The sequence below is a fragment of the Nicotiana tabacum genome, chromosome 13, assembly GCF_000715075.1.
Source record: "Nicotiana tabacum cultivar K326 chromosome 13, ASM71507v2, whole genome shotgun sequence".
Lineage (NCBI taxonomy): Eukaryota > Viridiplantae > Streptophyta > Magnoliopsida > Solanales > Solanaceae > Nicotiana > Nicotiana tabacum.
The window spans coordinates 30185971-30213162 of NC_134092.1; the positions used below are offsets into that span (position 1 = coordinate 30185971).

The 27192-nt window shown below is 37.1% G+C and overlaps 2 protein-coding genes across 3 annotated transcripts; both read left to right on the plus strand.

The window, feature by feature from the left end:
- Positions 1 to 4676: 4676 nt before the first annotated feature.
- On the plus strand, positions 4677 to 8233 carry LOC107798056 (protein OPI10 homolog). The gene is made up of 3 exons (XM_016620996.2): positions 4677 to 4891; positions 7269 to 7402; positions 7474 to 8233. Exons 2-3 carry the CDS (start codon positions 7300 to 7302, stop codon positions 7932 to 7934), a joined length of 564 nt encoding a protein of 187 aa, XP_016476482.1. The 5' UTR covers positions 4677 to 4891; positions 7269 to 7299; the 3' UTR covers positions 7935 to 8233.
- A 625-nt stretch (positions 8234 to 8858) lies between these two features.
- LOC107798055 (cytochrome c oxidase assembly protein COX11, mitochondrial) lies at positions 8859 to 26538 on the plus strand. 2 transcript variants are annotated; one of them, XM_016620992.2, is made up of 8 exons: positions 8859 to 9013; positions 10566 to 10698; positions 10845 to 11211; positions 11291 to 11343; positions 13081 to 13153; positions 13268 to 13372; positions 26020 to 26100; positions 26193 to 26538. In XM_016620992.2, the coding sequence occupies exons 2-8, from the start codon at positions 10616 to 10618 to the stop codon at positions 26292 to 26294; spliced, it is 864 nt and encodes a 287-aa protein (XP_016476478.1). In that variant the 5' UTR covers positions 8859 to 9013; positions 10566 to 10615; the 3' UTR covers positions 26295 to 26538. The 2 variants fall into 2 exon arrangements, with proteins under 2 accessions (XP_016476478.1, XP_016476479.1); XM_016620993.2 differs by lacking the exon at positions 8859 to 9013 and adding an exon at positions 9503 to 9658.
- Positions 26539 to 27192: the final 654 nt, after the last annotated feature.

The following is a 27192-nucleotide window of genomic DNA, read 5'->3' on the forward strand; positions in this document are numbered from 1 at the left end:
ATTTTAGTAAAATTTATATGGTTGAACTCGTGATTGAATGAGCGTTCATATTTTGTAACTTTTGTCGGGTTCCGAGACATGGGCCCCACGTGCGATTTTTGGGTTAAATTTCGGATTTTTGTAGAAAATTTATATTTTCATATGAAATTTATTCTTACAATTTGTATTGATTGAATCGAATTAATTATGACTAGATTCGAGCCGATCGAAGTCGAAAAATCGAGGAAAAGGCATACTATTTGACTGATTGAGCGCGATTTGAGGTAAGTGACCTGTCTAACCTTGTGTGGGGGAAATTTTTCCTAGGATTGGTATTGATGTGATAATTCTAATGTGTCGAAAGTCATGTAAACGAGGTGACGAGTGTGTGCACGGGCTAAATATGGAAGATTATGTCTTTAAATTATGTAAGATTACTGATGCATATTAATTAAATTATTTTATCTTATTATATTCATCATCATTGATCTATTTTATATTCTTAAATTTGCCTGACATTTTTCCTACTAATTGTTTTACTTGTTTAGTTGAAACTTTATTTTCTTTTATTCTGTGCATCATTTGAAGGTTGAATTTTTTTTAATTAAATATTATTAAAAATGAAGTATTTTACATTTAAAAATTTGATGTTAAGTCAAGATGTTAAATTTGTAGAGATATTATTTTTGCTGAATATTTTGTGAAGATTTTTGTATTCATTGTGATTGAGCTGTGAGCTCCGTATTGTGAAAATAATGGATATTATTTTGCTGAATATTTTGTGAGACTTTGTACTTATTGTGATTGAGCCGTGAGCTCCTTATTGTGAAAAATATTCTTGTTGTTGATTTATTTTGGCAAGTTAAAATATTTGGACACTTGAGGTGTAAATTATGATATATTGTGATATTGATAAGCATGCGGTGGTATAAGGTCTGGGTGTTGAAACGCATGCAGTGAGATAAGGGTGGCTTGATACGCGTGGCTAGTAGGGGAACTACTAGAAGTCATGCGGTGTGATAAGGGTGGCTAAAACGCATGATGCTATTTCGGAAAAAATATTTTCTTTAAAATTAAATGTGAAGGCTCCCGTAGTGATATAAGAAAATGAGATATTGTGAAATTATTTATGATTTGGGACTACGAGGCGGTACTTCGGGAGTGCCCTTGTTGATATTTCTTTATGGATGCATTTACCTTTGATTATTGTCGTGATTTTTCTTAAAATTGTAAATTTTTATTTTCTTTCCATGAGGTATTATTTGCCCTTATTCTGTATAATTTAATGGTGACATACTACTTACTTGATTCATTTCCATTGTTATTTATTGTTATTACATTATTTAACATTTCACCATGTCTTTTATTATTCCAGTAGGGCCTGACCTGACCTCGTCACTACTCTACCGAGGTTAGGCTTGGCACTTATTGGGTACCGCTGTGGTGTACTCATACTATGCTTATTCACATCTTTTTGTGCAGATCCATGTACTTACTACCAGTCCAGATATCAGTGAGCTACATGTGTACGGAGACTTCGAGGTATATCTGTCAGCGTCCGCAGACTCCGGAGTCCCCTTCTATCCTTATTATGTTGCTTCTTTATTTTCTTTAGACTCTGATATATAGAGACATTGAGAAATTTTTTTTATAAGCTTGTGACTTATTCCTACCGGATTTTGGGAGTTGAAATTATTAAATTGTAGTTTTTATTTATTTGACTGTTAAGGATTAAATTTCAGTTTTATATTCAGTTATTCCGCATTGATAGGCTTACCTAGCCTTAGAGACTAGATGCCATCACGACATCCTACGGAGTGAATTTAGGGCTGTGACAGTAGGTGTCTTGACCTGGCCTCGTCATACTCTACCAAGGTTATGTTTGATACTTAGTGGGTACCGTTGTGGTATACTCATACTATACTTCTGCACATTTTTATGGAGATCCAGGTACATCCTCCTGTGTCGGATGCCAGTGATTGTTCAATTATCTTTTTGGAGGTTTCAAGGTATACCTGTTCGACGTCCGCAGGCCTCGGAGTCACATTCAGTCATTACTCCTAATATTGTTTATCTTCTATTTAGACAGTATTATATTAGAGATTTCTAGATTATTTCTATAGAGCTTATGAGGTTCGTGTGATGTTATTATTTCTATGGTTTTTATTGATGGTATTGATATATTATCTCTTTTCGTTTTCTTGAGCCGAGAGTCTATCAGAAACAGTTTCTCTACCCCCTCGGGGTAGAGGTAAGGTATGCATATACACTACTCTTTCCAGACGCCACTTATGAGATTTTACTAGGTTGTTGTTGTTGTTGTATAGAGCTTATGACTCAGTTCCACCCGTTTTGGAAATTTTGCTACAGATGTTTTGTTTGGGAGTTATTATGAGTTTTATCAATTTATTTTATCATCTTAATTCGTTATTTTTGTTAAGTTATTCATGAATATTAGGCTTACCTAATTTTAGAGAATATGTGCCATTACGACTATCTTAGGTGGGATTTTGGGGGCGTGATAATTTATAACTAAGACCTCACTATAGTGGAAGAATCTGGTTGGGCCTTTCTTGTGTTCACGCTGAAGGGGGGAATTTGCATCTATACCCGCTTTTTGGGTCACGTTTTAACTTATACCCGCTTTGCAAAAAGAATTACAAGCGTACCCACTTTTTGCGTAACTTCAGGCAGACGGGCCTGAAGTAGCAAAAATTTTTGCCTGAAGTGTAGCAAAACTTCAGATATTTTTGCATGAAGTTTGGCCTGACTTGCAAAAGCAATCACGCAAACTTCAGTTCATAGTGCAAATGGCAAACTTTAATTCAATAAAACAACATCATGTGTTGCTGGACTTAAGCATTCTAGTAGCTGAAGTTGTGTTCTGTATTTGTGGAACTTCAGCATGTTTTAGCTGAAGTTTTGTCCTGTATTTGCTGAACTTCAACATGTTTTAGCTGAAGTTTTGTTCAATATTTGCTGAATTTCAGCATGTTTTAGCTGAAGCTTTGTTATGTTTGTCATGAACTTCAGGACTGAAGTTTATTTTGTATTTACTGAACTTCAACATTCTAGGAGCTGACGTTTTTGTTTATATTTGCTGAACTTCAGCATTCTTAGAGCTGAAGTTTTTGTTTATATTTGCTGAACTTCAGCATTCTTAGAACTGAAGTTCTAAAACAACAATGACAAGTTGTCATTAAGATCTAGTTGCTAACTACTATTTATTATATATTTTAGCCTTAGAATAATGGAATTATCAGGAAATTTGAAAAACAATACTCATATAAAACAAGACCATTAGTAAAAGCACATGGAATCAAACGTGTTTCAGTAGCAATTAAAATTAGAATTCTTCAGCATTCTAAAAAGGAAGGAGGAATTGAAGGTGTTTAAACAGTGGGTACAAGTTAAAACTTTTAAAATAAATGGGTATATGTTAAATGGGGGCGACCAAATGGAGCGCCTCGTTCAATTTTTACACGCTGAAGACATTTGCAGGAGTCAACAAAGTTGACTATCCCTCGCTATCGCGACCAGTCCTTCGCCATTGCGATGGCCGGCCCATAAGCGAGGCAAAGGCGCAATCGTGATCTAGCACCATTAAACATCACATTTTCAGCAGCTATTTTCATATGAAAATTTTACTTAATTATGATATATTATAAACTTATTTACTTATACAAAATAGGTTATCACTTATAAATTTTAAATTTTAACTTGACCGTGAAAGTGTCTAAACTTTTTCGGCCTCAACTTAAATCGTACCGGTAAGTCATAAATTATAGTGGGACATCTGCATCTATACCCAATTTTAGGATCACCATTGAAGTTATACCCGCTTAGCATAAAATTTTACAAATCTACCCACTTTAGGATCAACTTTAGACTTATCGGGTCTAAAGTTAAAGAAATTTTTTTTAGTCTGAAGTGTAATGTACTTAAGGCCAATTAAAATTAAAGTGTAATTTTTACACTTAAATGCACTTAAGGCCAAATAAGTTTGAAGTGCAACTAATGTTTTCATGCACTTACGGCCAAATGGGTCTAAAGTGCAAATTATCCAGAAATAGAAACTTGTTCTTCGAATTTCAACAATCCAACACATGATTCAACACCTAAACCTACTCCAAATGAGCTCAATTAAAACATAACCTCCAAATATCATAAAGAACATAACCACATTCATCAACTTACCAAAATAACAATAAATCTAACAAACTCATTTTACAATTAAGAAGAAGAAGAAGCCTTAAGCAATAGCAAAGAAAGGAATGTCACAACAACTCACTACTATAAAATATTATAAATCACCTTAAAATTTGCTCACAAACTCCATGTAAATCCATCGTCACCTTCGTTTTCGCAGAGACAAATAAGAAAAAGAAAAAAAAAAAGGAGGAAAAGGCATAAAATTATTTGTACTTTGGATATTAGTTAAACTTTTTTTTAAAAGTAGTACAGGTTAAATGGCGACCATCAAATAAAGTGTCCGTAAATATTTACAATTATAATTCCAACCTATAGGAATCAAAAATTCACAAAACGAGAGAGGTCGGGTTATTACAGTAAGGCTAGGAATTTAGAGTAGTTTTTAGTTTCTAAAAAAGCTTTCTAATGCAAATTTTTCTTTCTATACTTGCATCTTTTTTTTGGTAAGTACTTATAGTCGACTATAAATGAAGGGAAAAAAAAACGTAGTCGACTGCAAATGTTCTAGATCTTTCTGGATTTTTATACTTCATCTTCCCGTCATTTCTACATAACATCTTCAATCTGTTGTTCCTCTATCTTCGTCCCTTTTCTTCCGTCTGCATAAACCCACCAAAAACCCTATCATATATGTTAAAATCGAAAGGTACCCATTAATTTTCTCCGTCGCTGTATAGCTGGGACAAATTCACAACTTCAGGTACAGAATCAACTCAATTTTTAGTACCCTCTACATTCTCTTTTTATTATTAACTGTCATTTTTTTCCTTTTTTTGGTGTTGTATGCAAGTGTCAGAATTAGTCTGGAAAAGAACTTGCCATAAGAATCATCTTTTAAAGTTTGGGAGTAATTATGACCTGAGTAGAATGAAATAGATACAGATAATTCATATGGTGGATTCTAACTAATTTGGGATTGAGGCTTAGTGGATTGATTTACTTTTATGGTGATTCCAGTGGAAATTTTGTGGGTTTTAGCTTATTAAGCTCTGTCTTTAGCTGATGGTTTTCCCATAAAACCTCCTCATAGAGCTATGGTAGTTTCAAGTATGGCATAATTATTGTGAATTTGTGCTAGAGCTAGGTTTAAAATCTGGATGTTGTAAAAGGGGATGTGATAAGTTCACTATACCATTTTGGCGTGAAGTGTGCCTTCAAGGGGCTATCTTGCTAAAGAAAATTTCCTCCTTATGCGGATCACAGATGAGTTTTCATGGGTTTTTTTTCTTTCAGTTTCCTGTAAACCAGTTTGTTAACACATCATTTTATATTGAATCAGCATTCCCTTTTTAATGTCCTTGGTGTGTTATTTGTATGTTTTAGTTGGTTCAACTTACACGTTTACACTTCTATGTCCTAGTTCCACATGCTTTGATGTTTCCAGAGTTGAAAAGTGAACAAGGATTAATGCTATTACGTATGATCTTTGTTTTAAAAGGCGTTTCTGGGGCGAGCCCCGGGGCGAGGCGTACCAAAAACGCCCCGGGGCGATGGTGTGGGGCGAAAGTCTCAAGAGGCGTACGCCCGGGCGTTCGGGGCGCATTTTTTTAGTAAGGAGTAAGCCCCAGAGACTTTTTCAAATTAAAACAAAATTTGTTGAATTAGTCATTCATATAATACCCAAATTCTCAAAAGTCAGTTTGGTAATTACTCAAAAGGTTTAAAAAGGAACTCAAAAGTATTAAATTTAAAAGTAAAGACTTTTTTTATTGATTTAAGCCCTAATTCATGGTTTTCCCAATTTTTTATCTTATCCACTAGTTTGCTAATATCTCCCAAAAGCAACGAATATTTAATTTTTTTTACAAATAGAAAGAGAATTACATTTTTCTTCATAGCAGCAAATTCAAAGTTCAAATTGCAGGTTAATCATCCTTTTTGTTCCTCCATATAGAAAACTTTATTCTTTTAGACTCAAATTACTTGTGATTGTAAGTAACGTATAATAGATTGTTTTGATTAGTTTTGTGTGGGGATGGAGCACACATATATATAGTTTTCTTCAATTTTTATGCAATTTTACCTGTTTATAAATATTAACTGTCATTATATTATTTTATAAAATATTAAAAATTAAATACCTATGGGGCTTACGCCCCGCTGAGCCACATGTAAAATGCCCCGCCTTACGCCCACGCCTTTTAAAACACTGCGTATGATTGTAAATTTAACTGGTTTATTGCGTTGTATATTATCATGTCCAAATTTTGTATTATAGAAAGAAAGGAAAAAAGAGGTAGTTTTTTCACCCTTTTATTTAATCTAATAGAGTTGGTGTAAAAGGATGACTCCCAAATGTTGTCCCGACTCCTGGGAATATTTAAATCTAATTTTGTACTCTAGAAAGAAAGAGGGGTAGTTTGTCCACCCTTTTGGTTAATCCAATAGAGTTGGTGTAGGAGGATTGGTCCCTAGTGTTTTCCTAGGTATACTTTATACGCACCCGATGTTTACACCAAACTGAACAATTTATCTTTGGAGTCAAATTTATGAGAATACATATCACTTAATCGTTCTGTAGTAATAAAACTTAGTCGTTGTGTGATAATAAAAGTGTACATGCAAGACACATCTTGCGTCCATTAGTTTGGTGTAAAGTGTCGTGTGCGGGTAAGTTTTCTTTCAGATTTTGATCTTAGATTGCTCCCTAATTTTCCTTTCTTGCATTCTTTGATTTATGTTCTTAAAGTAAGTTTAGGCCATGCAGCAGTATCAGATGCGTCTTTTTGGGGCTTTTTGCAAGAATATATGAGCTTTTCTCTTTTCATTGTGCATTTTGCTAACATAATTTCAAAGGTTGTGAGCAAGTGTGACTTAATTTTGCATTGTTTTTGTGTGGAACGCAAAGTAGCAACTTTAAATTAGATTATGATCTTTACCTAAAACTACAATCTAGGCAGTTTTGTGCAACTTCAGATATCTTATGGCTGTTTTCAGTTTGAATCAATTCGAAACATCGGCTTGTGGTCGGTCAGATGTTGCTCTGAGTTTGAATCAATTCGAAACATCTGCTTGTGGTTGGTTAGATGCTGTGAAAATCTATTTCCTAACCGCAGTTCCTTTCTTCTTCTCATCAGGAAAAAGGCACAAGAAATAAAGTAACTAACAATGTTTGGAGTGGTGTTCCCGAACCGAAGCTTCCCTATGGATATCTCCACCTTTGCTCAAATTGGCACAACCCATTGGGTCCTTGACATGAACACCTTTGTTGGTAAGTTCCATCACACACAATCGAAGACTGTTTATGCTTTTCGCCTGACAGTTCTAACGTTACGCGTGCAGGGGAAGCATACGATTCAATTCGGGAAGTCTGCATATTCCTCATCAACAACTTCACGCTGCCACCAGACAAGGCCCTCGCTGTGTATATCCAATCCCCTGGCTCACCTTTCCTCTTTTGTGGTGCAGTCACGCTGACACGACCCTCTGCCGTGCTGTCGCTCCCTTGGCCAGAGCCCGGTGGCCAACTGCAGCTCACTGCCGATGCAACTCCAGTCTCTGCCAAGATAGGTGTCTCAGTTGAGGACCTTGCAGCACTTCCCTCCCTTGATGTCACTGCAGAGAAGAAAATCGAGAGGTTGGCATTGAAAGTTGGTGAAAACTTGTTCAATTTTATGCAGTCGTTTTGTGGGGTGGATGGCAGTAAGCTGGTGGTGCCTATGGATATATTGGATCGCTGGTTCAAGAAATTCCAGGAACGAGCAAAGCGAGATCCAGAATATTTGAAGGGCTTCGCGTTGTAGTTCGAGTGAGACGTTTATTTCATGTTTGAAGGTTCCACTATTTTCCTTTGGAGGATAGTGATGAGAATATGAGGGCAACTGATATGCTTAGGTGCTAAATATAATGCGCTTAGCAATGAAAAGCGAATCCTTGGGTCTTTTTCATCCCCTGGTTAACTGTTGTAGGATTGTGGTGTTTCATTTTCAGAATATGGTTAACTTTGGGCGGTAGCCATTGTCTAATGTTGGTTTTTAGAAAAAAGTCTCAATAATATCATATGAATTGCAGTGGAAAGTGTAAAGCAGTTCTCTTTGTTGTACTGATTATGTTCAGAACGTTTTTTTCGTAAATTGAGTAAAGAGAAAAGGTAAAGGCAAGGAAGTGGAATGTCGAATATTTGGGAAAACCTTTTATTTTGTAAAGTGTACTCCCTCCGTTACTTAGAGTTACAATCACAGAAATTAAGGACAGATAGTCCTAAACTTAGAGTTACAAGAATAAAAACTTAGACATACAAGTTCATAAATTAAAGACAGCTAGTCTTGAACTTACAGTAACAAGTTCATAATTTAAGGATACTTGGTCCTAAACTTAGAGTTGGAAGTTCAAAAATTAAGGATACTTGGTCCTTAACTTAGAGTTAAAGCACATAAATTAAGGAGACAGGTAGTCTTAAACTTAGACTTACAAGCTCATAAATTAAGGATAACTAGTCCTGAACTTACAGTAATAAACTCATAAGTTATTATAAGCAGAAGTGTATTTTTATTCGGGCGAGTAAAAGTTTATTATAGGAGTGACTAAAGACATTTTAAACAGTAGCTTAAAAAAAGTGTATTTTCATTCGGGCGAGTAAAAGTTTATTATGGGAGTGACTAAAGACATTTTAAACAGTAACTTAAAAGTAAATAAGATGTCTTATTACTAGCTAGCTGTTCACTTCCCGAAAACAAACAGATAAATTGGGCCCGTGGACTCGCAAAAAGCCCAAATGTCGTCTGGTCTAATGACCCGCCACGACTCTCCCTTTGTCAGCCAATACACTCCTCTTCATCTCTGTAATTTCCTCACCCAACTCTTTCTACGGTGAAGCTCTGTTGTAAGTTCCCTAAACCCCATTTCCAATTATTCTTTAATGGTAAAATGTGAATTTATCTCATGTGATAACAAGTATGTGATGGTGTAATGTGCCTCTTATTATTAGTAATATAGGTGATTCTGAAAAGAAAAAGTGCTTATCGTGTTATCAGGAGATTTTTATTCTTCTGCTTCTATATATGGACCTTGAATACTTTTTATTGCACTTTAAACTTTGTTGTAAAGTGGAGCTTTATTTGGTCTTTAATTTAGGAGTAAGAAGCTTAAGAAGGTGCAAAGATAGCTCTTTTCCTGTATTATGAGCTCATGTAAATGAGTGAGAAGTCTCTTTATGAGTATCTAACACCCGACCTGCTTTTTTATGTGTGAAAGTGTAGATTAGATGTGGCGAAAATAGATCATTATTGTGTAATCGGCCGAACCTGCCTGAACTTAAATGGGTTGTGTTATTATTAAAACAGCTAATGGGTTGACCCAACATGACCCATGAACATAGTGGGTCAGAATTGGGATTAAATCATGTAACCCGGCGGGTTGAAATTCCACACAACCCAACAGGTTTAGTTTCTCATTTACTGATATCTCATAGAGATCAAGCTCTTCTGACTTCCTCTATCGGTTTCTCAAAGAGACCCAACGGATTAAGGTACTGGATTTTATGCTGGTATATCTGATGCTGGATTTGATTTGTATTTTTTCTTCATCAAAAGTGATGTTTTTCTTTTATTTTCTTTTCTTTTCCGTGTTGGAGTTAACTTTGATTAATGTAATATTGTGAATTCTGATGATATCAATTAGTCATGTAAAGTTTTTATGCATTTGATAATGTGTGGTTCTAGAACACTTGGTGAATTGAATGAAGTGTGTTGATTTCTTGTTTCACTGTCTAAAGTTTTAGAGGCAATAACAAAAAGAAAAAGAAAAGCATTCTAATGAAAATAGATACTGCTTGAATTATCACTTCTCATTTTTCGGCAATCATATTTATAAGCTTTTAGTGATATTTAGATGTATTATTTCATTATTTTAATATAACGTACAGCTTAGAATACTTATCAGTTAGTTTACAAATATCGATACTTTACTTTTAGAAAATGAACAAACCTATTTTCAATTACCGGTAAACAAAAGTGACAATATAAAATCAAGGGAGTACATTTTCTTTCAGAACACTCTGAAAACATTGAAGCACCTTGTTTATAGGTGTTCTAAAACCATATATTATGTTTCAAGTCTTACGTTGCACTGGGGTTAGCTTTTATACTTGGTAAGGTTCTCATATTTATAAGGAAGGAAGTTTTTTCAATGTTGGGTTGGGTTATAATATTATTTGCCCCATCTTTGACCAACCCGTTTTGACCCAAGCAAACTTTGGGCTAGTTGGGTTATGAACCATTTATTGATTTGACCTGCTTTGACCCCAAGTTAGACCCAGCCCACCCATTTGCCACCTCTTACTGTAGATACTTTATGTTATTTTGTCTACCGTCTTCAGCAGCAAAGCAACATAATATGCAGTTCTATTAATTGGGGTGTAATATCTTTTCCTACAGATGCTGTTGAATGTATTTTGATTACGGGGTAGCTTCCAATTTCTCGGAAGATGTCACTTTCTAGGCTTTCTGGAAGACTCAATCTTTTTCTTTCTTTAAACAGGACTCATTATTATCCACTTTCCGCATCCAGGTGAGTGATGAGCTATTTCGTTTTTCACTTGATTGTTCTTTTGTAATGGCATATATGGTTGCTTCTTTGCAAGTTTGCATAGCAACGAGTTAATAATGGTCGTCGATTGTGTCCCAAGTTGCTCAATCTATTCCTCTTTGATTCAGGGACTATCTTGGAATTGTAGTGTCAAAAGATAGAAACCGTGGGCCAATTGACATCAGACATGGACAACTCTTTGGTCTTGGATGTCGAGGTTTCACATCAAGGTGTGAGTTTAAAAGATCTACACTTCATAACTGTAAAGGGTTGCCTTTTTTAAGAGGGCAGAGTACAGTTAGGGCTTGGCCAATGTTGAATCTTCATCATCATTATGCAACTCAGGCTACTGCAACAGAGAAGAAATCAAAGAAGATGCTCTTTTACTTGACAGGTTTAGTTTTTGCGATGGTGGGGGCTAGTTATGCTGCAGTTCCTCTGTACAGGAGATTCTGTCAAGCCACAGGATATGGAGGTACAGTTCAACGTCGGGAGGTAAGTTATTCTTTATTGATCTGGTTGTAGATAGGCTGTCGGAGTTCTCTTGAAAGTAATGAAAATTACCACCTTACAGAGTGTTGAAGAAAAGATTGCACGGCATGCGAAAGATGGAAGAGTTACTTCCAGGTATTTTCATATGGTGCTTGACTGAAGATCCTTTAAATTGTAATTTGCAACTATTTTTGGTTTATGAAACATTTGAAAGTTTTTTTAGTTGTTAAGATAAGTATTATTGATATAACAACTGAGTAGAGAAACTGAGAAATACATTTGCAATTGCTACATTACACAAAAAAAGTAGAGAAAAAAATATGCACTTAGTGCTACTCACAGATTCGGGTTCGCGTTAAAAAATTCTTGCATTCCTTTCCTCCCAAATGGTCCACCAGACTGTTGCAGGAAGTTGGTTTGAAGTCTTCATCTTTACCTTTCCCAGCCTTTTCCTTGACTAGCATTGCAGTAACTCTTTAGTTGTCCTCGATATTGACCAGTTAACCCCAACAATATTCAGAATAAAGTCCCATATCTGTGTGTTGAAGGAGCAGTGAATAAAAAGGTGGTTGACACCCTCAGTTTGCCTTTCGCACAGTGAACATCTGCTGCAAACGTTAACCCCTCTTCTCTGTAGATTTCCTTGAGTTAGACACACTCATTGGGCCACCAACCATGTGAAACATTCCACCTTCTGAGGGGCTTTGATCTTGCAAATATGCTTCCATGGCCAGTTAGGGATGGTAACATTAGAGTTGCCTCAGAACAACCTCTAACAGTGAACCTTACTTTAGAGTCACCTTTCCACAGTAGAGAGTCAGGTTTGGTTGGCAATAGCATGCAGTTCTGTAGCTGGAGCATAGGGAGGTGACACTGTCCATTTTCCGATCATTGATGCTGTCTGAAAATGAAGTTCCAGCAGTGCTCATTCCAGTAATCAGAGATAGTAGCATTCTGATTTCTTTCAATACCGAAAAGAAGAGGAAATTGCTCCGTTAAACTTGATTCCCCAAGTCAAAGATCCTTCAAGAAAGCTATCTTCATGCCATTTCCAGCTTGCAGTGAGGAGTTGGAATGAAATGAACTCCAGTGATTTCTGGGTTATCAAAAATGAATGTAATTTCTGATGTGTCTCCATAAACCATAGGGACCGTGATTATGAGATTGTTTAGTAGTCCACGGGTTTAGTAGTCTGTATTTAACTGCAATAATGGTTCCCCGAAGTGCTTCTTCCTCCTTGCTGAATCTCCAGAGCCATTGTTGTAATAAACTGGAGTTTGAATCTTCAAAAATTCTTTACTCTTTAAGGCAACCCATTTTCCTGTCTGTAGTAGCTTTCTCCCATCTTACCAAATTGAAAGTTCTATGTTTTTTTGTTCCCTTTCCACAAGAACTCTCTACGTAGTTTATCTAGTCTTTTGGCCACGGAAGCAGGTATAGGGAACAGGCTTATTTGAAACCTTTTTCCTCCCAATTCTTTATGTCGTCTTGCCTAATAGATAGTGCTTTTTAGTGAAGCAAATACTACAGAGAACTTGTAAAACTGTCAGATAACAGTTCCATAGCTTTTTTGCCATCTTTTTAGTTATTCTAACTTTCAACTAGAAGTGCAATCTTTTCATTCGAGAATCTGCTTTTTTGAAGTTGAAATACCAGTTTGCTGCAATGCGTTTTCTCTCTTGCATCTCATGCATGCAGTTGTGCGGCCAATATCATTATAGAAGTATTCGAGTTCCGAATATCTATTTATCTTTTCTTTTGGGGTCAAATTTTGACACTAATGGGATTTCTAGTATCATATATTTTTAAAGGAAGATTCTTTTTTGTTGTTCTGCATCACATTTTTTATCTAGCTCTTGTATATGGCCATAGGGAGATTGCTGTACAATTTAATGCTGATGTAGCAGATGGAATGCCTTGGAAGTTTATTCCGACACAGCGAGAGGTGCCTTTTCTGTTATAGGCATGTGCTATGTTCGTAAATAGTTAGTCAACGTACTTATTGTTTGGCATGCTTTCTATTTCCACTTGATGTCCTTCTCCTTGTCTTGCTATGCAGGTAAGAGTAAAACCGGGAGAGAGCGCTCTTGCCTTTTACACGGCTGAAAATCGAAGCTCGACTCCTATTACAGGCGTATCAACATACAATGTTACCCCCATGAAGGTATACATTTATATAATCAGATGTCAACGTGTTTTCCCCACTCCCTCCTAGTTCTCCACCATCCAATGCAAACTTTAGACATTTTATGTGAACTTGAAGATAGAACTTCCTAGTCCCTCCACCTATTGTTATATTTTCAATGTTTCCTCTTTGGAACATCTAAAAACTCTAGGTTCTTCTTATCATACTGATAGTTTTTCTGTTAAACTAGTCTTCTAGTTATGAGTCTACTCTCAAAAGAACGTATTATAAGTCATAAACAATTTTTTTTTTAAGTATTGAGCTATGATGCCACCGTGTGAGAGTGATCTTTCATTGATGTTGGCACCAACATGGTGCTACTCACTTTTGTTCAAAAACATTTACCAACACTAGGGTTTTAACTATACCATAAGTAACATAACCGCCGTCCTTCCCTCTCTCGCCTACCCCGACCACCAATAAAAAGGAAAGGAAAAAGAGTAGAAAAGATAGAATGACTACTAGGACTAGGGGTGTCAAATGGGTTGGTTGGGCTGAAGCTGTTCAAAATGGGTCAAACCAATAAATGGAAGGGTCATTAACCCGCCCCAAGGTTACTTGGGCTAAAAGGGGTTGGGCTGAAATGCGTTGGGTCGTGACCCATCCAACTTGACCCAATTTTTGTCCTTTTTTTCGAACAAATTAATTACTCACTCATTCCACAAAACTAAAAAAGTACTATAGTATCTTGAGATAAGAAATACAAAAATGAAATTATCGCACTACTTATTTTTAACATAGCTATCAGTGGAATAGGCATAAGAACCCCCTGAACTAAGGTTGGATTTCCAGCTACACCTAATCTTTGTAGGGGTCCTATTACCCTCCTGAACTATTTCGAAATGGAATTAATTCCACCCTAGGCGCTAATGTGGCAGTAAGTGAAATTCACTCTCTTTGAGAGAGTGAGATGCAATAAAAATGTAAAGAATTATTTTTTAACATTTTCTATAGTAAATATATATTTCCTACTCCTTATGTCCCAATTTATATGGCACCGTTGGGATTTTAAGAGACAAATTTCTTAATTTTGACCGTGAATACGGACATAGAATTTTTAAGTTTCTTGAAATAAAATTTACATATTTGAAAACTAAGTAAAAAGTACTACAAGCACCACAATTAACAATTCAAAATATTTAAAAGCTATATGAAAAAATCACGGTAAAAAAAACTCGTTTGACTTTTGAAATCCGAATGGTGCGATATAAATTGGGACAGAGTCATTCTCTTCTCTTTATACGGTGGATGTGAACTATTATCAAAGATCCATTTGCCAGATAACCTAATCACACGTTTCCGACATTTATTCTGGCCATCGGTCTCCGGTTTGAAGAATCTTTGTTTCCACTATACTTCAAAGTGGAGTGGCGAGCACTAGATTTATCCAAGCATTTGTGTTTTTTCACAAAATATTTAAAATAAATTATGAGTACAAAAAAAGGGTCGTTATCTTTGTTATGACCTTAAGGATTTCTTTGGAGGGTGTGGTTTACAGCGTGCCTAGATTGAAACAAAGGGTCTTGCGTGGCTGTGGATGTATTATCACAGGCGGTGTGTTATGAATGGAATTTTTGAATGTTTCTTTTTATTATAGAGGATGGAGAAAATGATGAAGATGAAGAAGATACGAGTGTAATTAGAGGATATTATGTTCTCTTTTTCAATAGGGTGCGTCTCAAAATGTTAAATGAAGATGCGACAACCCGGAAATGACACCTCCGACCAATCTCCGACAAATGTGAATAGTGGAGGAAAAAAGGAAGGAGGGAAAAAAAAATTAATGGGTGAAATACACATTTCAAGCGTGTGTACTTCTCCACTAGATAGATTACTGGTTGTGACTTTTCAGGGTGGAATTAAATCCACTTTGAAATAGTTCAGGGGGATAGTAAGACCCCCATGAAGATTAGATGTGCAAGAGGGTATTTATGCCTTTTCTCTAGATATCATACTATAATTTTTTTCAACACAGAAATCATGACTTAGCCGAGCATTAGCAAAGCTAGATTCTTATAGCGAGGCGCTTCGAGTTAGCGAAGCGCTGTAGTAGCGTCGAAGCCCTATGTGCTATAATGCTGAGCCAAGAACGCTCTGCCTTCTCTATAGAAGTAGTCAACTGAGTTCTGAACGAATTAGCTCCTTGGTAATGGCTTAATCAGACTACAATTTTTTCAACATGGATATCAGACTACTTGGATCAAGCTAAAATTACATAAAAACAGTAATGACGGAACTTATTAACAATTAATACAGAAGGCTATACGCTCAGATAAATTTTGAACTATGCAGAACAATCATCACACAATCAAGATAATTAAAACATACTACTATGCTTCTCTAAGTAATATTCAGATGAATCACCAGGGGGGAGGGGGTGTTAATTCCGACGAACATCTAGGATCTCTAAATGGGAAAGCAGAGGCACTTACCAACATTTAATTACATATACAGTACTGTGTTAATACAACAATAACTTCAGATTGAACATTTTCAAATCCCATAGGCATAATATGTAAAACGTATATGTCCTAAGGGTCATGCTCTCAAACTAATGAATCAAAACATCAGTACAATTAACTTAACATATACAGAAGCACATGTACATAAAGAACTATAGAGGATGCAGTCAGGGATTCTTGCACTCAAGTCGTAAAAGAAAGAAAAGAAGCAAAAGCAAGAATTGTCTTTGTGCGTTTTGGCCTAAAAAAAATGGGGTCAAAATCACAAAGATTTTCTTTGGACTTGGTGAGACCTTATGTGGGCTCTGAAGATTGACATGCTAAAAGTACAATTGAGAGCTCTTGCACAAAGATGGAATGGAAGTCATTCGTCCTTGGTGGTGACAGTCGACAACTTTCGCTAACGAAAGAATATGAGAGATAGAGGCACCGCATATGGCAGGGAAATGAGCAATATGCATTTGAGGCATGTGTCTATTGTATGTATATGTGTGTGTCGCACGTTCTGAGCTACATTGCACGGACTCTCCTGATGCGGTACCCGTGTCGGATCCTCCAAAAATACACTACTTTTGCAGGATTTGACTCGCATCTAGCGACATTTTCAGAGAGCCTGAGCAACATAGGTTCTTAGGCTGCTACGAAGAACTCACCAGCTTCTCTAATTTGAAAACTATAGGATGCAGTCAGAGATTCTTGCACTCAAGTCGTAAAAGAAAGAAAAGAGGCAAAAGCGAGAATTGTCTTTGTGCGTTTTGGCCTAAAAAAAATGGGGTCAAAATCACCAAGATTTTTTTTGGACTTGGTGAGACCTTATATGGGCTCCGAAGATTGACATACTAAAAGTACGATTGGGAGCTCTTGCACAAAGATGGAATGGAAGTCATTTGTCCTTGGTGGTGACAGACGACAACTTTCGCTAACGAAAGAATATGAGAGATAGAGGCACCGCATATGGCAGGGAAATGAGCAATATGCATCTGAGGCATGTGTCTATTGTATGTATATGTGTGTGTCGCACGTTCTGAGCTACATTGCACGGACTCTCCTGATGCCGTACCCGTGTCAGATCCTCCAAAAATACACTACTTTTGCAGGATTTGACTCGCATCTAGCGACATTTTCAGAGAGCCTGAGCAACATAGGTTCTTAGGCTGCTATAAGGGTGACAAGTGGGCCGGTCCTGGGCCTAAACGGGCCAAGTGGGCCGGTCCCAAACGGTCCCAGGCCAAACGGTCTTTTTGTAGGGATCGGCCCGGGACTGTTTGGTCCCGGGTTAAACGGTCCCGGCCCGCGGGCTGAATGGGCTAAGTGGGCCCAACGGATTTTTAAAAAAAATTAAATAGAAATTATAGAGAAAAGGATGTTAAAATTATATATAGTTCTATAAGATGTAGTGCTATATTAATACTTAAGTTGTAGCAACAACAACATATGTATACATATGCTATATTAACATATACATATTAATGCTAAATTATATCATGTTTGCTGGTTGGTGGACAAAAGACATTTATCGAATAATTAACAATAATCTTGAGAATCTTATCGAGCAATCAAGAAAATTTTTGTGCTTTGCAAATTATTTTATAATAATGTTTAGAGCCCTGTGAGACTTTAATTAACACATGCTAAGGATGAGACTTACGAGGTAATGGTTGCAATTGTTCACACTTCAGCAAACAATTAGACAACAATTAAGTAAAGTAACCTTTTTTAACTTACTTTTTCCTTATTTTTACTATTTTTTTAACATCTTATTCTTTTTAGAAAATCTCTACTTCTTTGGATGCTTTTAAGAAAAGATATGAAATGATTCACTTAAATTCAGTTAGCCTGCAACCATTTCCAAGTTTAGTACTCCTATTTAAATCACCTATAGATATTGTATTTAAGAAGAGTTTGAATTCGAAAACTGCCATTACATGAAATATTTACACAGTCAGAAAGTTAAAAGCTAATTAAAGATAATACTTAAGTTGTAGCAACAACAACATATGTATACATATTAATGCTATATTTACATATACTATATTAATATATGCTATATTCATATGTTGCTAAAATTTAAATATTAATATATATAGTACTACATCTTATAGAACAATTTTTTTTTTTTTTTTTTTTACAAAAGTTGACCGTTGGGATCGTTTGGCCCGCGAAGGGACCGGTTCGGTCCCTGCCGGGCCCAAAGCATAGGACCGGCCCAGGCCCATTAAAACCGATCCTAACGGTCCTGGCCCGCGGTCCCGGGCCGGTCCCGGGCCTGGACCGGCCCACTTGCCAGCGTTAGGCTGCTACGAAGAACTCACCAGCTTCTCTAATTTGAAAACTATAGGATGCAGTCAGGGATTCTTGCATTCAAGTCGTAAAAGAAAGAAAAGAGGCAAAAGTGAGAATTGTCTTTGTGCGTTTTGGCCTAAAAAAAAATGGGGTCAAAATCATCAAGATTTTCTTTGGACTTGGTGAGACCTTATGTGGGCTATGAAGATTGACATGTTAAAAGTACGATTGAGAGCTCTTGCACAAGGATGGAATGGAAGTCATTTGTCCTTGGTGGTGACAGTCGACAACTTTCGCTAACGAAAGAATATGAGAGATAGAGGCACCGCATATGGCAGGGAAATGAGCAATATGCATCTGTGGCATGTGTCTATTGTATGTATATGCGTGTGTCGCACGTTCTGAGCTACATTGCACGGACTCTCCTGATGCGGTACCCGTGTCGGATCCTCCAAAAATACACTACTTTTGTAGGATTTGACTCGCATCTAGCGACATTTTCAGAGAGCCTGAGCAACATAGGTTCTTAGGCTGCTACGAAGAACTCACCAGCTTCTCTAATTTGAAAACTATAGGATGCAGTCAGGAATTCTTGCACTCAAGTCGTAAAAGAAAGAAAAGAGGCAAAAGCGAGAATTGTCTTTGTGCGTTTTGGCCTAAAAAAAATGGGGTCAAAATCACCAAGATTTTCTTTGGACTTGGTGAGACCTTATATGGGCTCCGAAAATTGGCATACTAAAAGTACGATTGGGAGCTCTTGCACAAAGATGGAATGGAAGTCATTTGTCCTTGGTGGTCACAGACGACAACTTTCTCTAACGAAAGAATATGAGAGATAGAGGCACCGCATATGGCAGGGAAATGAGCAATATGCATCTGAGGCATGTGTCTATTGTATGTATATGCGTGTGTCGCACGTTCTGAGCTACATTGCACGGACTCTCCTGATGCCGTACCCGTGTCAGATCCTCTAAAAATACACTACTTTTGCAGGATTTGACTCGCATCTAGCGATATTTTCAGAGAGCCTGAGCAACATAGGTTCTTAGGCTGCTACGAAGAACTCACCAGCTTCTCTAATTTGAATACTATAGGATGCGGTCAGGGATTCTTGCACTCAAGTCGTAAAAGAAAGAAAAGAGGCAAAAGCGAGAATTCTCTTTGTGCGTTTTGGCCTAAAAAAAATGGGGTCAAAATCGCCAAGATTTTCTTTGGACTTGGTGAGACCTTATATGGGCTCCGAAGATTGACATACTAAAAGTACGATTGGGAGCTCTTGCACAAAGATGGAATGGAAGTCATTTGTCCTTGGTGGTCACAGACGACAACTTTCGCTAATGAAAGAATATGAGAGATAGAGGCACCGCATATGGCAGGGAAATGAGCAATATGCATCTGAGGCATGTGTCTATTGTATGTATATGTGTGTGTCGCACGTTCTGAGCTACATTGCACGGACTCTTCTGATGCCGTACCCGTGTCAGATCCTCTAAAAATACACTACTTTTGCAGGATTTGACTCGCATCTAGCGACATTTTCAGAGAGCCTGAGCAACATAGGTTCTTAGGCTGCTACGAAGAACTCACCAGCTTCTCTAATTTGAAAACTATAGGATGCAGTCAGGGATTCTTGCACTCAAGTCGTAAAAGAAAGAAAAGAGGCAAAAGCGAGAATTCTCTTTGTGCGTTTTGGCCTAAAAAAAAATGGGGTCAAAATCACCAAGATTTTCTTTGGACTTGGTGAGACCTTATATGGGCTCTGAAGATTGACATGCTAAAAGTACGATTGGGAGCTCTTGCACAAGGATGGAATGGAAGTCATTTGTCCTTGGTGGTGACAGTCGACAACTTTTGCTAACGAAAGAATATGAGAGATAGAGGCACCGCATATGGAAGGAAAATGAGCAATATGCATCTGAGGCATCTGTCTATTGTATGTATATGTGTGCGTCGCACGTTCTGAGCTACATTGCACGGACTCTCCTGATGCCGTACCCGTGTCGGATCCTCCAAACATACACTACTTTTGCAGGATTTGACGCGCATCTAGTGACATTTTCAGAGAGTCTGAGCAACATAGGTTCTTAGGTTGCTACGAAGAACTCACCAGCTTCTCTAATTTGAAAACTTTGGTGGAAGTCGTCTGCAACAATTGCACTGAAAGTTATATCTTCAACTCTCAAGTCCAGAGGCATCTCAAACAATATAAATCCATTGGAATCCACATTTTCCAATTCTTGAACGGCATAGATCACAAAGTTAAGTCAAATTGAAAAAATGTTACACATTGATATTTCTCACATTTTAATCGTTTATGACTACTTTTATCATCAATGCCGCTTATGCTATATATTGAGAACTATTTTTAAAAAAAAATTGTTTTGAATACAATATTTTCCAAAACAGTTACAAATCTTATTCGATTCTTATTAGTTAATGTGTTTCTCACATATTGTGCTTCTAAGAACTGTGTATGAACAGAACAAACATCACGAGACCAATCGAATTTGTTAGTGAATGTAAACAATAAAAGTTGTGGTAGTCATTCCAGTTTAGGTCATTGGTCTAAAGCTTCTACTCATGTTAATATCAAGTTTCACAATTTTTTTTGAAAACTTTAGATTGCCTGTCATGATCCATATTATCTTGGTTCTTTGTCAACATAACTATTCCTAAGCCCTAAACCAAAACGATATTTTGTATATATGAAACCTGAAACTTTATCAAGTTTATTATGCTTCTCACATTTTATACTCTCAGATAACTGTGAATGAATGCAACACACATCATGAGACCAAACTAGTTTCTCTCATTTTATGCTTCTCTGTATAACTGTGGATGAACAGAACTGATAAAATGTCTCTCTAACAGCCTAAGCTTTTAGATGAGATGGTCACACACTTTAACAAGAACACACATCACGTGTTGCTCATTACTCTGCCACATGCGGCGCCTCTCTCTCTCTCTCTCTATCTCATATTCCTTCTTTGGAGAAAGTCCCTGAATGTCACCACCAAGAACAGATGGATGCACATTCCATCTTTGTGCAAGGGCTCCCAATTCGTGCTTTTAGCACGCCAATCTTCAGAGACCAGACAAGGTCTCACCAAGTCCAAGAGAAATCTTGGTGACTCTGACCCCATTCTAAGTCGTAGGCCAAAGCGCATGAAGACAATCTCTTATTATTGCCTCTTTTCTTTCTTTTACCATATGAGTGCAAGAATCCCTGACTGCATCCTCTATAGTTCTGTCTTCACATGTGATTCTGCATATGTAAAGTTAATTGTACTGATGTTTTGATTAATAGAGAGCATGACTCTTAGGACCTATTAGGATAAGACATGAAATTACCCTTTTATTTGAACTTTCCATGGAATTGATTATCGAGCAGATTTATAATATTAAAAAAAGAGTAGATTTATAACTGACTTGTGATTATCCTGTATAAATGCTGGCATTTTTTCCTACTTTTTCGAATTGGGAACAGTGGAAAAATGGGAACAAAGTGCAAAGAAGGAGAAAAAATAGGGCACACTTTACTTTGTTGAAGAAAATGGAGGAATCAACAAAGCCTTTGGTGTTCAGTCTCTTCGGCGTGTCCACTGAGTAGTACTGAGGAGAGAGTGAGAGAAAGAGAGAGAGAGATGGCATGAGAGGTAACTCTGAGGAGTGCCGAAGAGAAATTGATTTTGGGAAAAAAAGCGTGAAGAAGTGGGAGACATTCAGGTTAGTAAACGGTTTCAATTGGCATAGTACTGGGGTATCATTTTAAAACGGGTTATATTGGGTGGGTTAAGAATCAGCCCATTACTAAATAATCTTATGCCCAACCCATGAAACTCTGGGCAGGTCGTTCAATTTTTGGGCCACATTTGACACTCCTAGCTACTAGGCTTCTGCCTGAAAGTAAGAAGTGAAGGATGAGATCCCATGTCACTGCCCTATTTGGAACTTTGTAGAGATTGTTTGTCTACCTTTTTGTTAACAGTTGAATGTTATATATTTTGTAGTTCTGTTCCTTTGCTCAAAATCACATTGTTGTGAGAAATGCATGAAATGGCAACAAAAATGGTGATATGCCTTTTCAATTTCATAGCATAGTCACCCTAGTAGAGCCATATTTAATTGTCTAGTTCACACATTAGGTGGCAGAAGGCATGGTTGTTCGAATTACTCCTACCACCTTCAGGTGATCTTTTTAAAATTAAAAAAAAATTATAGACCTTAAGGTTTGGCTCGGGTGGTTTGTAAGCTTGACCTAGAAAAAGCTTACAATCACGTGAGTTGGTCATGTCTTCTGGAGATTTTATAGTTGAACTTTGGAGATAAATGGATGAAAACCTCATCTCCAAAGGAAGATTTTCAGTATTAAGTGATGGTAGTTGGGAAGGCTTTTTTTAAGTCACAGAGGGGTTTGAAGCATCCCTCTGCCCTCATCTGTTTCTGCTTGTGATGGAAATTCTAAGCGTTATGCTTAAAATGCTACAGAAAAGGGATGGATTAAGGGTTTTAGCATAGAGGGATCTGATGGAAGAAAGGTGGAAATTTCACATATACTATATGCCGATGACACACTTTTGCTGTACGGTGCAGGAAAAGAACAGTTTCTGCATTTGAGAGTTGTTTTGCTGGCTTTCGAGGCTGTGTCAGGCCTTAAAATTAATCTGTCCAGGAGCTTCATTCTCTCCATTAATGCTGGAAAATGACATTGAAGACCTGGCAGACATACTCGGGTGCAAAACTGAGAAGCTGCTTACCACCTATCTTGTGGGTTACCAGTGGGTTCAAAGTTGAAGGACAGCAGGATATGGCAGGATGTTATTGAATAATGTGAAAGAAAGCTGGTTCCTAGGAAAAAACAATATCTTTCCATTGGTGGAAGGTTGCCTTTAGTCAATACTATCAATACTATATTGGATGGTATTCCTACTTATCGTATGTCTTTACTCCCCATTCCTGCCAAGGTGGAGAAACAGCTTGACAAAATAAGAAGAGACTTTCTCTGGGATGGCAATACAATGAATAGAAGGACTCACTTAGGGAAATTGGATACAGTGAGAAGAGATGAGGAAGGAGGTGGACTTTGGGGTGAGAAACCTTAAGCTTCACAACAAGAGTTTGCTATGTAAATGTCTCTGGAGATTCAGTGATGGCAAAGAGGCTTTATGGAAAGCTGTTGTTGAGATTAAGTATGGTAGAGAAGTTCATTGGACTCCAAACCAGTAAAGATTTCTTGTGGACTTGCGGAAAAGAGGTTTCAAGGTTGTGCAATAGATATTACTTGTGTGAAGAAGAACAGGAATCAGTAAATCATCTTCTCCTCCATTGTAGTGTATCTAGGCAATGCTGGGATCTATTTTTCAGCATTTGTGGCATATCTTGGCTAATGCCTCAAACTGTAAGGGGTCTAATAGAAGCTTGGCAATCTCAAAGAGTATCTAGAAGGCTGAAACAGATATGGAGAACCATTCCATTGTACATTCTATGGACCTTATGGCTGGAAAGGAACAAGGCTTGCTTTGAAGGGCATAGGAATCACATTGTTAGAATTTAAAATACGTCTTCATAATCTGTAGTAATTTAGTTTTGACCAGAAAAAAATTGTAGTAATTTAGTAGATCAGAATTGGTGTATGGACTTTCTGGAGATGTTAGGAAGGAGAGGACAGTATGAGAATGTTGTTATCTGGGCTGCCTCTTGTACCATTTTGTACCATCTTGGTACCTTATTAATAAACGTTTACCTTATTAAAAAAATGTGGGCAATGGAAGAAGAATCAAGTTATGGAGTGATAATTGGTCTGGAGAAGGACTGCTTAAGGATCAATACTCGGGCTTGTACAGCTTGGTCATCAATTCTGATGCTCTGATGGCTGAGTGCTTTGATGAGGCTGAATGAAAATTTCCATTTTAGGAGAAACTTCTGTGATTGAGAAATGGCAGAGGTTAGCTTATTCCTGCAGAAGTTGGATGCTCTTTGTTTGGATAAGAATAAAGAAGACTCTCTGCGCTGGGTGGGCAACAGAGATGCTATCTATACTGTAAATTCTTTTTACAGAATGTTACAGAAACAGTCTGGGGACTTTGATGCAACCTGGCCTTGGAAGATGATCTGGAAAAGCCTTGCTCAAAGTGGTTTGTTTTGGATGGCTGGTATCACATGGGGCGTGTTTGACCCAAGAGAATCTGCAGAGGAGAGGTTTTAAGTTATGCAGTAAATGTTATTTTTGTGAAGGGGCCTTTGAGTCTGCTGAACATTTATTCCTTCATTGCAATTACACATGGCGGATCTGGGTTATATTTTCAAATATGCGGGGAGTGCAATAGGTGGTGCCACGGATTTCAAAAGCTTATTAGGTTGCTGGTAATCACTTAAAGTTGGTTGATACCAGAAGAAGCTGTGGATGTGAATACCTTCATGCATTATCTGGACTGTATGGGTGAAAGAAACAGGAGGTGCTTTGAAGATATAATGGAATCTATATCAGTAGCTAAACATAAATGCGTTCAGCTTCTGTATTATTGGTCAGAAGGGAAATATTGTATTGAATATGGCTGATTTGCTGGACTTGTTAGTATCTCTGAATCTTTAATGTAAAACAAGTCATGCTCCTTTCGTACTTGTTGCAGTAGTATCTTGGTACTGGTTTTTAATAAATTTTACCTTATAAAAAAAAAGACCTGAGCTGATTTTATTTGAGAAGTCAAGAGGCTGATACCTTTGAATTGTATTATTAAATAGCTGATGGATTATGCTAAAGCTCTTAGTTCTGGAAGCCCCATTTAGGAATTAAGCAGAGACGAAAGTTTGTAGTTTGGTCGCTGTAAAAATTCTTCAGCATGTGGATGGCTTCTCATGACATAACTGTCCAGACAATTTAATTTTTACATTGACTTCTTATATAATTGAAATAATACCCGTCTTAATCCCTGCTCATCAGAAAATTGGACCACTAACATGAACTTCCCAAAAATAGCCGCATCTCTTATTGAATGGATTTAATAGTGTTTCTGCTCCCCTCAAGCCACTGAGAACTTGAAATTGTGTCTAACTTCCTTCAGATTTGGGGAAAAAAAGGAGAAGGTAACAGCAGTCATAGGTTCTAAAGGAACAAGGCTTAGTGTGTTCCCTATCCAACATTAATTTTACTTGCAACCACGCTTATCAAGTCCGTTACTCCCTTGACCTCCTCTTATTGAGCATGCAGTTCCTGTACCACCTAGGAACATTGGTTCAACTCATATTTCTTTTGAAGAATGAGATAAAAGTAAAAGCTGTCAATCTGAAAGGGGTTTGCGCCTTTGCAGGACATTATTGTCATCTCCTCCTAGTGGCCCAAAAACGGAAATGATTAATATGAGATACAACTTGGAATTTCGTCTTTCGCTCAGTGGAAGTTTCTCATCATTGTACAAAATCAAAAAAGTTTCTCATCATTGTATTCTTGAACTTTTTGTAGATTATATGATAAGTTACTTTCATCAGTAAGGTGCTTATTCTTCTATGAACCTTCTCTCCAGTCTAGGTTTTAGTCTCACAATGTCACCTTTTATCGTCAGTATATGGTAATTAAATTCTTCTGCTATTGGTCAACTAGATTCTTTTGGTATTTGTCGCCATGCCTAAAGAGGAATTAGTGTCAATTTTTCTTAACAATCAACTCGCTGTTTGCAAAATGTTTTAGCCATTTTAGAAAGGAGTTTTTTTTATAAAAATCTAGTTGCTTCCACTACACATTGGCATAATACTTGTTTGGTTTTCTATGGTGCTGCAAGGTGCAAGTTATATTTTTTCGATAAGTAGGTGCAGGGCAGTACTATGTATCCATAAGGGCACTTACATCAAAGTTTCTAATGGGAAACATAATCTTTGTCTCTTCAGGCTGCTGTGTATTTCAATAAAATACAGTGTTTTTGCTTTGAGGAACAGAAATTGCTTCCTGGGGAGCAGATTGACATGCCTGTAAGTAACCTATCAGCTTTCATTGGCCTGAAGATTATTACTTCAATCCCTGTGTTCCTACCATTTAACAAATAATCAACTTTCATTTGTAGGTTTTCTTTTACATTGATCCTGAGTTTGAAACCGACCCCAAAATGGATGGCATCAACAATATAATCCTATCATACACATTTTTTAAGGTCTCTGACAATTAAAGAAGCCGCTTCTCGCACGGTCACTGGAGATGTAATTTACTACAGGAATAAGCTTCGTTTTGATAGGTGACAAAGGAAAGAATAGTGATAACGTTATTTCAGCTGCAGTTTGTGTTTTTAATGAACCCAAGAAAATCATTTTACATTCTAATACAATAAATCTAAAAACACTGGAAAATTTTGACTGGCTGCAGCAATTGTAACCTTCTGTTTGCAGTGATATTTATTAGCCTTTCTGTGGTGTCGGATGATAGATCTTATCAACTTCCATGGTTATACGCAACAAAAATATGTTTTATCACTCTCCAAGTCGGCATGACGCATTACAGTGACTAGTAATCTAGTCTAACAAACAAAGGCCTGTAAAAGTTATTCTTTTATGTGATCGAAGGCAAAGAGAGAATGTTTTGTCTTGACAAATGAATTGATTATTCAGGACGTTCTGTCGTTAAGGTTGGATTGCCTTGGCTCTCCTTCCTACCTTGTCTACCATCATATCTTCACCTTCTCAAGTACTTTAGAACTATAGCCGATTAGATAAGCTTACTTAGATATAGTGTGATGACCTGATAGGTCATCTTATATTTTAGAATCTAATTCTGTGTTTCGAGGTTTCAAAAACCTCATTTTAGCCTTCCTCGATTTGCGTGCGCAGTCCGGGTGTTCTTCCGGAAGGCTTATATGTTAAAAACTGATAAAAATAAGAATTTTTGCCTTAAAAATTAATTTGAGTTGACTTCGGTCAACGTTTTGAGTAAACGGACCCAGATCCGTGTTTTGACGGTCCCGGTGGGTCTGTATCGAAATATGGGACCTGGACGTATGCCTGGAATCGAATTCGGAGGTCCCTAACTCGAGCTATGAATTTTTTGTTGAAAATTAAAAATCAGTAAGTTTA